At 38.5% G+C, this 15207-nt stretch overlaps 1 protein-coding gene across 7 annotated transcripts in view; it reads left to right on the top strand.

The window, feature by feature from the left end:
• The window catches only part of STK39 (serine/threonine kinase 39), a 420086-nt gene that overhangs the window by 325827 nt on the left and 79052 nt on the right, over nt 1-15207 (top strand). For 6 of the 7 annotated variants that reach the window (XM_064287029.1, XM_064287028.1, XM_064287030.1 and 3 more), the window contains one exon: nt 8856-8914. In XM_064287029.1, the coding sequence (XP_064143099.1) occupies nt 8856-8914 (59 nt within the window). Of the gene's footprint in view, nt 1-8855; nt 10399-15207 lie in introns of those variants that run through there. The other variant, XM_064287036.1, reaches the window with a different exon arrangement.

Below are 15207 nucleotides of genomic sequence, written 5' to 3' on the forward strand. Positions count from 1 at the left end.
AGACTGAGTCTCATTTGTACCCTAACTGAAAAAAAAAACTAACTTAAAAAAAAAAAAATTTTGTACCTTAACTAGACTGAATAATACTGTCCTGTCCTCGGCACAGGAGACTCCTAGAGGCGAACCCATACCTTGTTTTCCCTACTCCCTGCAACTTTCCAATGTAGTAGTGTGTCGTTCCCAGGAAATGGAAAGCGATGTCTTTTTCCCCAAAGGTAGTTAAGGATGTTACATAAAATCAAACTCAGGAGTGACCTTCTATTTCTGTCACTTAACTTTCGTGCAACCCTCAATAAAACCTGAGAGGGTTCCTTTGTTGTTAGCAGCTGCCAGCCAGCTTGAGACCCACTTGTCAGAGTTAATTTGAGCTGATTTTTGGCCTAATCTTCTGTAGGACACTAACATCCTGATAAAGCCTCAGAGATTCAAATGTATTCACCTTCATTCATCAATTTGGTTATTTTATTGAAGAATAAAAGATCAAAGTATTTCAGTAGCATTTTTCCTCATAAGCATTTGCTGTTCGTGTTCCTTTTAGCTCTCAGCTTTTTATCATTTATTTTCATCTTGGAGCTTGCATTGCTTCTAAAGGAGACCGTCGGGGCCTGAGATTGTCTTAAGAACCAATAATGTCTTAAAATATTGGCATTGGTACTCTGGTTCTTAACCTCAGCTGCACAGTAGTTTTGCCTGGGGGGTAGGGGGAGGACTTAAAAAAAAAAATTATTGATGCCTGAGTCCTATTCCCAGAGATACTGATTTAATTGCTCTAGGGCCAGCAGTGATTCAGTGGTAGAATTCTTGCCTTCCACGTGAGAGAGCCAAGTTTGATTCCCTGCCAGTGCATCTCATGAACAACCACCACTTGTCCATCTTTGGAGACTTGTGTGTTGCTATGATGATGAACAGGTTTCCGTGGAACTTCCAGATGAAGACTGACTAGGAAAAAAGGCCTGGTGATCTACTTCCAAAAAATTGACCAGTGGATCTGTGGGTCATAACCTTGTTGTGCACGGGTCGCTATGAGTCAGTGCCAACTGGAGGGCAGCTAACAACAACAACAGGTGCAGGCTGGGCTTTGGGGATTTTGAAAATACCCCCTATGATTCCAGAGTTTAGCCAAGGCTGAGTGGCATTGATTTGTAGATGGTTCAGTCTCTAATCCCTTTCCTGTCCCCACCTGCCACCACTATTAGAAGTATTTGCTCAAGTTTGAAAGTACATTACAGGCCCTTTTTTTTGTATATCTGCTTCTGTGTGAAAAACAGTAGCCCAAGAAGCAAGGATATCAGTTATAGAAAGAAGCGCCTTTATTTTTTTATTTGGCCAATGAGATCTTTAGCTTTATTTGACAGATAGTAGTGAAACATAAATGCCATTGTTGGCATGGCAGGGACAGAAGATCAGAAACCTTCTTTTCATGACTTTTAGCCAACTGGTTCAGGCATAGAGGGCATTTTAGCTCAAGTATTATTTGCTTTGGGTTTTGACATATCAGTACCTTTTATTGTTGTTTTAAAGCCTTGAGACAGGTCTTTATAAATGTTTTTTAAAATCATTTCTTAATTTGCTACTCTGCAGTTTTATAAGGTAGGCGAGCCTTGATTTCAATGTGGATTTTTTAAAAATTGTGCTAGTGAAAATATGAAATAAGATATATTTAATCTACCCTTGGAGGTACAGTACAAACTGTAAGTGCATAAAATTAACATCCAATTGGTACACATTTACATGTCCATTATAGATTTTAATGAGTGAAGTTTGGTAACATGATATGCATCGCAGATAGAAATTCTATATGCGTTTTGGCAGTTAACTACTAAAAAAAACCAAAAAACCAAACTTGTTGCCTTCGAGTCGATTCCAACTCCTAGCAGCCCTATAGGACAGAGTAGAACTGCCCCATAGGGTTTCCAGTTTCCAAGGCTGTAATCTTTACAGAAGCAGACTGCTACATCATTCTCCCGAAGAGCAGCTGATGGGTTCAAACTGTGGACCTTTCAGCTAGCAGCTGAGCACTTCAACCAGTGTGCCATCAGACTCCTTAATTAACTGCTCAAAAGGACATAGTAGTGTCGATTAGAGGTGCTCAGTTTATGCATAACTAAGGAGGCTGCATGACTAGGCAGCCATTTCCAAAGCACAGGTAAATTCTAGGCCCCTTTGGACCCAGGCCTGCTTTAATTCAGAATCTCTTGGGGCTGAAGCACAGGAATCTGTGTTTTCACAGCACTTCAGATGATTCTGATGTATGCTGCTGTTTGAGGACCACAGACCTGAAGGAAATCAAAGAGCCTCCTCTGAGAAGCACTGGGGTGGAGCAGTGGCTCTCATACTGTCCTGCACCTTTGAATTACCTGCAAAGTCTAAAAAATTCCGGTGCCCAGGCCACACCTGTAACAATGAAATCACAGTCCCTGAAGGTGGACACAACCATTGGTTTGTTCTCAAACACTCCAGACGATTCCAGAGTACATCCAAGTTTGAGGTGGAGAGAATTCTTTTGACTGACACTGGCCAACCACATTTTCAGCTCCTCCACAGGGCTCAGGCCACAGCTGCTGATCTGGGTGTTTTAAGATCAGGGCACAGCATAACACCATACATGCTTTTGAGTAAGAGTGTGCATAGTAGTGTACTTCTATGCTAAGTTCCGGATAATGTGTACATTTTCCTTGGAAGCTAGGGTTTACAAAATGTGGTTCTTGGACCCTTGGGGTTCCCTGAGGCCTTCTCAGGGAATCCTGGGACATCAAATCTATTTTCATAATAATACTAACATGATTCTTGCCTTTTCCATTGTGTTGACACTGGTGTAAAAGCAGTGGTGGGTAAAACTCCTGAGGTCTTAGCACAGATTAAGGCAGTGATTTTTTTTTTTTTTTTATGAAACTACTAGTAGCCATTGTATCTATAAAGCCATGTGCTTGCTGTAAAAAAAAAAAAAAGGAAAACCAGTTTCACTTAAGAATTTCCCTAACGAGGGAGGAAACATTATTGATTTTGCTAATCTCGACTCTTAAGTACATATCTTTTTAATATTCTGTGTAATGAAATGGGAAGTCCACATATAGTGCTTCTGCAGTATGTCAGAGTTTTACGGCTGACTCCAGGAAGCACGTCTGTGAGATTGTTCGAGTTGTGAGCTGAACTAGCCAGTTTTTGTTTTTTTTCATGGAACACCATTTTTACTTGGAAAAAACAGCTAACAAACTATGGCTACTCAGACCTGAGCAGGGACAGACTACCCAGTTGGCAAGGTAAACAAGGTGCTTACCTTGCTTTACCAGCTCACCTGTAGTGAAAAATTTCACATGTTTTCACCACATCAAAGATTCTGCTTCTAGGTAAGGCCAGCATCTGTTTCTCTCCCAACCCTACAGAACCTCACTGCAGAATCTAAGCCTCTTTTCAAATTTGCAGTCCCTGACAGGAGTGGGGAAACCCTGGTGCCATAGTGGTAAAGTGCAACAGCTGCTAACCAAAAGGTTGGCAGTTTGAATCCACCAGGCACTCCTTGGAAACTCTACGGGGCAGTTCTACTCTGTCCTATAGGGTCACTATGAGTCAGAATTGACTCTATGGCATGTTTTTCTTGTTGATAGGAGTGGATGACCCAGAAAGCAGGTAAGCACAGGCTTACTTGTGCTTACTTGCTAATCTGTAATGAACAACTTCACATTGTTCACTACAGACGATCTGGTAAGCAAGGTAAGCACCGTATTAACCTTGCCTACTGAATAATCCATCCCTGGACTTGAGTAATTGGCAGGCATTTTCTTGAACTAAGGAGCCTGACATTTCAAAGAAAACTGGCAGTATTTGTTGTCAATAATAAGTCCAAGCTTTCAAGCAAAAATTGGAATTTTGGAAAACTTTTATCTGCTACTGTAAATTTGACAGCCTCCCACTACTTAAAGACTTAACTGAGATCAGTGGTGATACACTCTAAAGAGTATGATTTGTTGACACTGTATAATGAAGCCTTGGTATTGTATAATGAAAAATGTCAACATTTAGAAGATCTGCACAACTCAGTGATGTTTAAAAATCATGCATGGGTAAAAGATCCAAAGTAAAGTACAGCCTTTTATAGGCTTTACAGTAACAGAGTGCAAAAAGTCCAGTGACGATGTTTCAGATCCACATTGCAACTAACATTTAAGAAACCACCACTTGGTAAGTTTTGGTACAGCAACAAAGGAGGGTATCCATAATTATCTGGAAAAACTATTAAAATCCTCCTCCCTTTTCCAATTACATATTTGAGGGTGGATTTTTCTTTTTATACTTCAGAGAAACAATATATAGCAACAGATTAAATGCAGAAGCAGCTATGAGAGTCCAGGTGTCTTCTATTAAGCAAGACATTAAAGACATTTGTAAAAATGTATAACAAGGTCGCTCTTCACGAAAAACAGCTATTTTTAATGAGTATTTTATTTATGTTAGCATGGAATATGTGTATTATTGTATGTTTAATGGATTAGTAATTGAATGTTTTAATATTTCTCAGTTTTAATTTATAGGACAGTCAGTACAACAAATATAACCCACAAAGACAAAAGATTTTGCGAGACCTCAGTAATTTTTTAAGAGTGTAAAGATGTCCTGGGATCAAAATATTTGAGAACTGCTCTTTGAAGAGTCTCTGGTCCCTTCTTTCTGAGTTTCAGAACCCATTGCATATCACCCTCGTATTTTTCAGTGAGAGGTGGTAGAGGCAGGAGGGCTGATGCCTTGAAGAACAGCCAAACAACCTGCTCTGTGCCTCTTTGCCAGGAAACAGAACATTCTGGTGTAGCTGTGGGAGGCACTGGGGACGTAGCCTGGGATGTGGATGCCCCACAAACTCCCTGTGTGACACACTCATGATAGCCTCTGGTTTGATCACCCACTCTCTTTATAAATTGTTCCCTCCATTAGTCTTTACAAGGAAAGTGTTCAATATTTTTCTTTCACTTCTAGCCAGTTCAGTCACTATTGGCTATGTTGGTTTTCTTTCTAGTCATTTTAACCTCCTGAAATTCACATTGCCAAATATCTGGCCTGGCTTTGAGATGCACTGACCTCTTTTTGGTCATCAGCAACGTGGCTTTGTCCCCAGATGTTTGTCAGTTGCCTGTTACACAAACTGTCTCTGCCACCGTTAAGTAGGTTGAGCAAATGATGACATTAGAAAGAGCAGGAATGAAGGGAAGATTTGGGGAGATAGGTAAAGAGACGGTGGTAATGGAATGAGAAAATTGGTAGGGAGGTAAAAAAGTTTCAGGCTGCCTAATGCCCACCAGGAAGTATCTCAGCTGAAATGCCTTCTATGCCTAGACCACTTCCTTCAAAGTGATAAGGAAAGGAGTGTTTATGATCTTGCTGCCCCTGGGAGTGCAGACAATGAAAAAAACTGCGCTTTGCTGAGTATCTTCTCTATCATGTAAAACTAGGTAAGCCATTGGGCCAGGCACAAAGTTTTTTTTTTTTCTTAATACTAGTCTGTCTACCCTTTAGGCTACTGGTTGTCTTATATAAACAGAACTACTCACACTGAATTTTATTTTAAGGACAATTATTTTAAGATATTCAAGTTATATGTTCTAGCTGGCTGCTTATTTTAAAGGAAAATGCAAGAGTTGACAAAGGGCTCATTTTATTTATTCACTGTCTTTGAGGACATTCTTAATATACACAAGCAGTGTGAGTAGGTTAATTGTGATGATTGGAAAGGGCTGTTTTCCATGGGAAACTAGTTGTTATGACAATAATTTAGCAGGAATTAGGCCAAGAAAAGGTTTATATGTTTCTTTTGTAATTAATTGCCCATCCCCAGTCATTCATCAATTTTTTTTCTTCCCACTTATATAACGTCCAATTCTGATTTACGTTCAGTAGGGTGAAGAGTCAGTTTAGAATGGTGATCTGAGTATTGTATTTGTGTGTATATAGGGAAGGGAAAGGGGAGGGTTAGAAAGAAAGAAGATATTTTAAGAATTAGAACCAGTGAAAGTCTTGAGGAGCAATGACTTATTTCTAGTTTCTTCAGATTTTGAGGGTAAAAAAAATTATTTGGCACGTATAAAGTTTGCCAGTAAAAAAAAAAATTAGGTAGTAAATATATCCTAAAATATCACAAACAAAAATCTGTTATGAGAAAATAATTCTCTTGAGGCACATTTTCCTGTAAAGATTACTTGTAGTTACACGGAAGGTACCTATAATGAGCCATTCCATTCTAGATGACCATTTTTTTTCTGGCCATTTTTACAGAGGAGACGATTTTGGTAAAGCCAAATTACTCCTTGGTAATAGATCTCTTATGCTTATTTTCATAATATTATTTTTCTTTTTTTTAATTATTTCAGTGCCTTTGAGTCAGTCACGACTCATGGTGAACTCACGTGTACCAGAGTAGAACTGTGTTCCATAGGGTTTTCAACGGCTGATTTTTCAAAAGTAGATCACTGGGCCTTTCTTCTGAGGTACCTTTGTGTGGACCCAAACCTCCAACCTTATGGTTAGCAGCTGAGAAGGTTAACCATTTACACCATCTAGGGGTTTCTTTGAATTATTAAGAGGATCTAATTAGAAAATGTATTTAAAATAACTTTTTAGAAACAAATATTATATGTTCTCACTTTTATGCAATAACACGATAGGTAAATATGCAGAAACTAATGTTCATTAGTGATTACCAGGAATGGGTGAGGGAGTATTCACTTTCTAAACCAAAACCAAACGCGTTGCCTCCGAGTCGATTCCTACTCACAGCGACCCTATAGGACAGAGTAGAACTGCCCCATAGGGTTTCCAAGGAGCTGCTGGTGGATTTGAAATCCCAGTTTTTTGATTAGCAACCATAGTTCTTAACCACTGTACCACGAGGGCTTCCTCTAGATAGTAGACACTTCTTATTTTCGGTGACAGGAAAGTAACACAGAATAAGGGTGAAGCATGCACAGCTTGACTAAGGTAAATGATGTTACTAAGATGTACAGAAGGAAAAAGGACATTTTGGTAATTGCTATGGCATATATAAGGAGCCCTGGTGGCACAGTGGTTAAGCACTTGGCTGCTAACCAAAAGGTCAGCACTTCTAACCCACCAGCCACTCTGCTGGAGAAAGATGTGACAGTCTGATTTCATAAAGATTACAGCCTTGGAGACCCTATGGGGCAGTTCTACTCTATGAGTTGGAATCTACTTGATGACAACAGGTTACGGCGTATATAATTTTGCAACAACAGTAGCAACAACCAAAAAATACACGTGCATATATGTATGTATGTAGGCATATATGTATACAGGTATGTGATGTGAGTATATATGTGTGTATAGATGCATGCATATGTATATGCATGTATGTGCATGCACATATATTCATATATATAATAAAACACATAGCCATAGTTACAGATGCTTCTAGAAATAACCAAACACCTCACATGATTGGTTTTCTAGGTTTAAAGGCTTAGGACCATAGTCTTGTGGGACAACTTGGTCAATTGGCATAATATAGTTCATGAAGTTTATGTTCTGCATCCTAGTTTGGTGAGTAGTGTCTGAGGTCTTACAAGCTTGCAAGCAGCCATCTAAGATACAACTATTGGTATCTACTCATCCAGGGCAAAAGAGAAAGAAGGAAACCAAAGACTCAAGAAATTGCTCTAGAGGACTAATAGTCTACATCTGCCATGACCTCATCTACCTTAAGATCAGAAGAACTGGGTGGTACCTCGTTACCAATACCAACCATTCTGATCAGGGTCACAATAGATAGATCCTGATGAAATGGGAGAAAAATGTAGAACAGACCCTCAGATTCTTAAAAAATCTAGATTTACTGAAATGGCTGATGCTGGAGAACTCCCCAAGACTGTTGCTCTAAGATACTCTAAACCTTAAACCAAAACTATATCCCCTCAGGTCACCTTTTAGCTAAATAACAGATTGGCTCACAAAATAAAGAATATCACCCATGAGTACTGTGCTCCTTTAAAAAAACATTTATATTAGGCCAAATGGTCAACAATTACTTTAAAACAAAGATGAGAATGTAAGGGGGCAGGGAAACCAGAACAGAAATAATGAGAATGTTCACGCATGAAGAATGTAACCAATGTCACTGAACAATTTGTGTAAAAATTGTTGTATGGGAACCTAAACTGCTGTGTAAACCTTCAGCAAAAACACAATGAAGTAGTTTTTTAAAAAGCAACTTTTTCAGAAATTTATATGTGGTTCATTGACAATCATAGGTTTTATTGGCAGTTCCGAAGCTATGAGCTTGGGCCTGGAGTTGTTTTAAAGGGTGACGTATTCCTTCTACCTCTTTTCTGTACTTGACAGCATAATAACCAGATTTCCTACAGCAGAAGTTGGGACCCAGTAGTCATTCAAGAGAGTGATTTGTAGGATCTCTCCTGGAAGAGATGGGATGTGTGGCCCCACAGACTGCCTTTGCTTGGAGTCAGTTGGCCCCTGACTCATAGACATCAAAATCAAATGACCCCTGCACATCAAAATCAAATGCTGCCCCATCCTTGGCCATTCCCATGATTGGTTGTGCCTAAACTGTTGCGATCCATTGGGTTTTCATTGGCTGATTTTTAGAAGTAGATCTCCAGGTCTTCCTTCCACGTCTGTCTTGTTGCGAAGCTTGGCTGAAACATGTTTAGCATCACTGATAGATGGTGGTGGCTGCACGTGAGGTGCTTTCGCCAGGAATTGAACCCAGGTCTCCTGCATGAAAGGCGAGAATTCTGTCACTAAACCATCAGTGCCTCATGCCATCACATGAACAAGTCTTGAAATCCAGTGGTGACAGCCTAGCACTGATGGTCTGTTTCTTTTTCCCTTTCCAGGCTTCTGGCTGCGATGGGTCAGAGATTCCCGATGAAGTGAAGCTGATCGGGTTTGCTCAGTTGAGTGTCAGCTGATGTATGTCCCTTGATGTCACCCTTATCTGTCATGCCCCTCCTCACCACGCTCTCCTCAGCCCTCCCTCTCCCACTTCCACCCCCTCACTCCCACTTCCTAGCAAAATCAGAAGATTGTGAAGAGGCTGGCTTAGACAAAAATGGGATACAAAATCATTTTTTTTTTTAAACCTACAACACTCCAAGTTCCGCTTTATTCTCTCGCAATCACAGTACAAGAACAAGCAAATGCCACAGCTGCACGACTGTTGCTAATTTTTCCAAAAGCTATTTAATATTCCTAGCAATCAATTTGAATATCCCTTAAGTGAAAAGAATCTGAAATATACTCAGGTGGTCCTATTTATTGGCAACAAAAGGAATTTTCTATCAGAAGCCTATTTCTTCTTTCATTGTTATTCTTTCTGTTATAATACTTTAATTGTACATCTGACGATATTGCCTCTTATGTTATATTTAGAAATTAATATACTTATAAAGTTAAGATTTATTAGCCAAACTTGAATTCTAGTTTTAAAACTGACTGTGAATTTTATTTTTCATATATTTATGCATTACACACCTTAGTGATAAGAAAAAAAAAAGTTTTTGAGTATATGCTTCTTGCAGTTAATCTCTTATTTAAACAAAAAGTTTCAGGTATCTCTTTGGAGTATTTGTAATTTCTAATTTTTGAAATGACCGAATTAGGAACTAGGATGCTTACTGTTTTGGTTTATTTCCTGAAAACCAATTTACAATCTGATTGTCTCTTGGGAGTGGGAGGTGCCTTGCAGACTTTCTATTAAGAATGTGCCTGAGGCTACATTACTCTGGAATCGCCTCAGATCTAAAATTTCCTCTACATACGATGGCATCTGTAAGTTGTGCTTCGTTTGGAGTTTAGAATGCTATATAAAATGTTGCCTTTTTCTGTTAGATTGTTAACTATATACCCATCTCTGATTTGGCTTCTCCTTAAGTGATAGGATTTGTTGTTCTGAAAGTGATAAACTTGAAAATACCGGCATCTAAGTTTTACTTGAATTTCTGCAGAATACCCAGATGGAGTGAAAATAATAGAAAGGGTTTTGTGCAATGATTAAAAGGTAAAACGCTGTTAAGTTTCAAGAATAAATACTTTCAACCCGAGTAGCCCTCTGCTTGTCAATATAGTATGGAACTAGTAAACCTTAGGATTTTCAAAATTGGAGTCTCAACTTTCAGGGACGTGGGCTCCCGGGATGGTACCATTGCTCTCTCCTAGCTAACCCTAGATACGGCAGCTCTTTAATGTACTTTAAAAAGCAGATATATATTACTAAGAAAAAAAAAAGTTATTTATAATTGCCTTGTCATAATTGTTAAGGTGTTCTAGAGCCGTTTGCATACAATTTAATGTAATTTCATTCCATTCTATTGTTTACACAATGATTACTCAAAGATGACTGCAAAGGTAAAAGGAAAATAAAAGTGTATTGCACAAAGAGATGGTGTTATATATTGTTTCATTCCTCTTTTAGGTATTATCTGCCTTGCTGCAGTGATATTTAGCACTTTCATAAAATGCCTACTAAGAATTAACTAGCAAAAAGCACTCTAGAGGAAGAATAAGGCATCCATCCAGTCCCAGAGGATTGGGTTTGACGAGTCTCTCAAATTAGCCTGAGGAGAGAATGAAAGGCAAACATTCATACTCCGTGTAGATAAACTGTCTTTGAATGAAAACTATAGAGCTACAGGGGACAAGAGGAAATATTTTTTCCATCTGCTTCACTTTGTGCGGGGGGCTCTGCGTGGTTAAGTGCCTTATCCAAGGCCCCTGTCTGAGCTCCAGGCAGAGTTAGACTTCCAGGGCCCTGATTTCCTGGCATCATGAGCACGTTCTTGACACTCTTATGGACACACACAGTATAAAAGAAGTCATCTTTAGCTCAGAAAGCGAAAACATGCATGAAGAGCTGGAGAATCCTTATTTTGCAACGTGGTAGTCAATAGCATTTAATATCTCTTTATATCTGTGAGCTCGTATCCTTCCAAATGGTATCTCTGGTAGCTTACGTACGTTCACATAACATAATAGGATTTAAAAAAAAAAAAAATACACCGAAATTAGGATGAAGTGAAAAATAAGAATTGGTTAACCAGATGAAATCAGTACCCAAAAACTCACACCATGAGATTCTGCCAGTTGCTAGAAGAGTACATAGATTTGGTATGTACCAGGAGTGAAGAGGAAAGCCTGATCAGATACAATCTTTCCTGAGTTTATAGCGTTTTCTTTTCTTTTCCTTTTTATTTAAGTTAAGAACACTTTTTCCTAGTACTGAGGGCTGAAATAAAATTCTTCCCCAAGTCGTCATAAAGTGGAAGTTAAGTACAGGCAGTCCCTGGGTTATGAATGGGATCCTTTCAGTCTGTCTTTAAGTCAAATTTGTAGGTAAGTCAGAACAGGTACATAGGGTCTTATTTAGCATCAGTTAGTCAAATGTCAAATGTCATAGTATATAGTATACATTTTACTTTTCAATGCATATAAAACACTTAAACACTTCCAAACCCTGCAGGGTTTTCATGAGCATCACAAAGTAGTGCGTGCATTCATTATTACGAACCATTGTATTGAACTCAAATTTTTAATGTAATAGGCTTTATGACAGTCCATTCTTAAGTTTGAGTTGTCCATGAATTGGACGTTCATAACCCAGGGACCACCTGTATTCAGAAACTTAAAAAATTTTCAAAACATTCACACAATACATACATAGCAAGTTTTGAACAATTTTATTTATAGTATTCTCCATGCAGGCCCAGGGTTAGGCTGTATGGTAGGGAATGTGGTTCAGCAAGGAGCTGAAGGGCGTGGTCCAAGTCCTCCACTCTCTCTTGTGATCTAGAAAGATACAATAATGACAGATAAATGTTACCTAAGGCAAGGAGTGGACTGCATATCCTTTAGGCAATCCTGTGTGACCATTTCTCTTATCTAAGCTTTTGATTAATGATGGCTTGAAGCAGTGCAATATTGTGATTCTGTTCATTGGCAAGGACCTGAATTTCCCTCAACACAAATATTTTGATACTATTAATTTGGAAAGATTAATATTCGTTGACAAATGGTAGGGTTCACAACCTCTTATTAAAATTAAGGCACCCACATCTCATGTACAAAAATTCTTCTGCATCCAACGTACCTTTGTTGTGGTCAACTTGCAAAGATGTAAAAGAGGAGGAAGTTCTTGTCTCTCTTGACTCCAATATATTGTTCTTATATAAACAAATGGTTTTCTGTGTTTAAACAGCTTGTGTGTTGAAAAAAATTGTTCTTATAAAGAAATTCCCTAGGTGGCCATCTTATCTCATATCCAAGTGGAGTGAAGTAGTACTCTTTAGGGGTAGAGGCAAGACTTCTATCAAAACACAAATCTGTTCCTGTATATGATGATTTAGCATGGGGAAATTTCATATTAGAATTGCCAGTCACTCATTTCAATAATATACCTATGGTCTGTTTATTGTTAAGCAGTATACCCTCCCGGTAAACTCTCCAAGTTGAATTAGTAGAATCTACTGTTCAGTCATATATTTATTCAATCTGTACAGAGATGGTGAATATGAGCCTATTAACACTGGAGAACTCCTGCCAAAAATTAAGATTTGCATTTGATAGTAAATGATCTTGCCACCCCCCCCCCCGCCAAAGTATATTTGATAAGAGAAGCTGTTCCTTGCTGAGGCCCATTTAGATTGTGATAATAAACTCACATACGTATAAAATACAATGTTTATCCATTCCTTATAGCAGAGGGTATGCTTCCAGGTTATTAAAAAATGGTTTTGTATAATTAAAATATAATTTACAGGGAATAAGGGAAGCCAAATATACCCATTTTTATGCTCCACACATTTACTGTCCAATCTGTTAGGATAGCCTAGCTAACAACCCTGACCCTTGCCAAGATATGAAGGGGCAGACTGGATATAAGCAGTGTGCCAGGGCGGGTGAAACTGGAATATTTCCTCAGGGCCACAGTGTCCTGACCTGGGATTGTGTGATGCTTTCCAAGGTTCTAAGCTTCGGGAAGTCTATTACATGGCATAATAGCCCTAAACAAATGGTTTTCAAGTGACCATTTCCATTGTGCATTGAAAAGTAATGAGTTTAAGAAGGGTTTCCTTTAGAATGATGCAGTACCTTCTGGAGTTTGCTGCTTGGGATGTGCACTACCTGGAATGATGTAAGTGTTTAGGGCAGGTACATTGTATGGGTTGTAAGAGTGTGTATAAAACATATAAATTGACTCACATGCCCTAGGCACAACGTCTAAATTAACCCAAACCAAAAAAAAAACAAAAAACATTGCCTTCTAGTTGATTCTGACTCAGCGACCCTAGAGGACCAAGTAGAACTGCCCTGTAGAGTTTCCAAGGAGCACCTGGTAGATTTGAACTGCCAGCTTTTTGGTTAGTAGCCATAGCTCTTAACCACTACACCACCAGCGTTTCCAATTAACCCAAAAGACCCAAAAAAACTGCTACCCATTCCACTGGAAAGGAACTGCCATCTCCTGCTGACCCATAAAAGCTGGTCAAAAGAACTTATCTCCAAAGAAAAATTCCCTACTACCTCCTGTCACACAGCCAGTCCCAGTAATTTCCTGGACACTATTTTGCTGCAGAGAATATGGCATGGTTAAGTAACAGTGACATCCCCCTTACCAGCTTTCTAATGCCTCATTCACCAAACCTAGTTTGGGAATCTTAAGAGCAGTGGAAATAGAACGAATAGGTTATCAGCTATTGTACATTTTGTGCCAAACCAATGGATGCTGTTTTTATCACACATTCCCAGGTGAACAAGGATCTTATAACCATGAAATGTACCAAAAACTCCACACTAGATGAGTTACAGCCTACAAGGCAAGCATCATTAGCTGAAGAGGTATTGGAGCCTATATAATTTAGCTTATAACTCATCAAAGGCCAAGGAGGTTACTATAAGTTATAATCTTATGCTATTATTAGTTGAATTTGCTGTGGAATGATGAAAGGTCAGTAATAGAATAATCATTCCTATAGTGTATTTATATATAGTGTATTTATCCGTCATGTAGGATACCAACTGGAGAAACCAAGACTTGTAATTTATCACAGAGGAAACCTGCTTATTGTTGAGGTATAATATTCAGTAAACTAGTGGGTTCATAATCAGGAAGAAGTGGGTAAGGCCCTTGAAAAAATGACGTGGATAATACTCTGGTCCAGCCCTGGCCCAAACAGGAGATCATTCTTCTAGAAGCTCTAATTAGATGTGTTAAGTAACATTAAGTTCAAAATCAGCATGTGCTCAGAGTCAGTTTGGATATATTCAGGTAGATTTTTCACATACTTGAGTCTTTTTTCTCCTCTCGCCAAAGTCTGTGGGATTCTAAAAACATAAGTGAATAAAATGAAATGGAGAACTGAGGAAATTTGCAAGCTGTTCATACTTATTGAAAAGGCCTGAATTTAGATTCAGCACTCTTTTATTTTCCCATTCTAGAACTTTTATAAAGCTTGGTTGTATGTAGTATTGAGTTCAATCACACAGTAATCCTGTGATAATACGTATTTGTGCACTGAATACTTATGTAAAGTCTATTATTGTGGGTTGTGGCTTAAAAAAGTTTGAAAGCTACTATTTTAAGCTTTTTTGAATTTTTATTGTTACTTGCAGCCAAAAGCAGTCAGTTGTGCAGCTGAGAAATTTATATTATCTAACTTAATCTTAAAACAACTCTTTTGCCTAGGTTTTATTATTCCCAATTTAAAGATAAGCGAACTAAGTGTCAAAAACAAGCTGCCTAAGATAATACAATAAATACTGCAGTATGAAACAGGAATTCGAATTTAGGTATATTTGCTTCCAAAGCCTGTGATCTTAAGCATTATATCAGACAGCCTCCCTTTGTAATAGTAGTTATACTTTATTTCAGGTTTGCTCTGGGCCAGGCACTAAGCCAAGGGCTTTCCTAACATTATGTTGTTTAACCCTCAGAACAACTCTAGGAAATCCATTTCATTATTTGAATTTTATAGATGAGGAAACTGGTATATAGATACTCTAAGTAATTTCTCCGAGATCAGCCAGCTAGTAAGTGACAGAGATTTGAACTCAAGTCATTCTGACTCCAAAGCATTTCCACTGCACTATGCTGGCTTTTGAAGGGCAAATCTAGGCCTTAAGGGCCTGAAGTTTATACAGTTTAGGGGAGGGTGCCCTTTTAAGTTTTAGGTACAAAATTTTCCATAGAAAATT

This window comes from Loxodonta africana, chromosome 6 (genome assembly GCF_030014295.1).
Source record: "Loxodonta africana isolate mLoxAfr1 chromosome 6, mLoxAfr1.hap2, whole genome shotgun sequence".
NCBI lineage: Eukaryota > Metazoa > Chordata > Mammalia > Proboscidea > Elephantidae > Loxodonta > Loxodonta africana.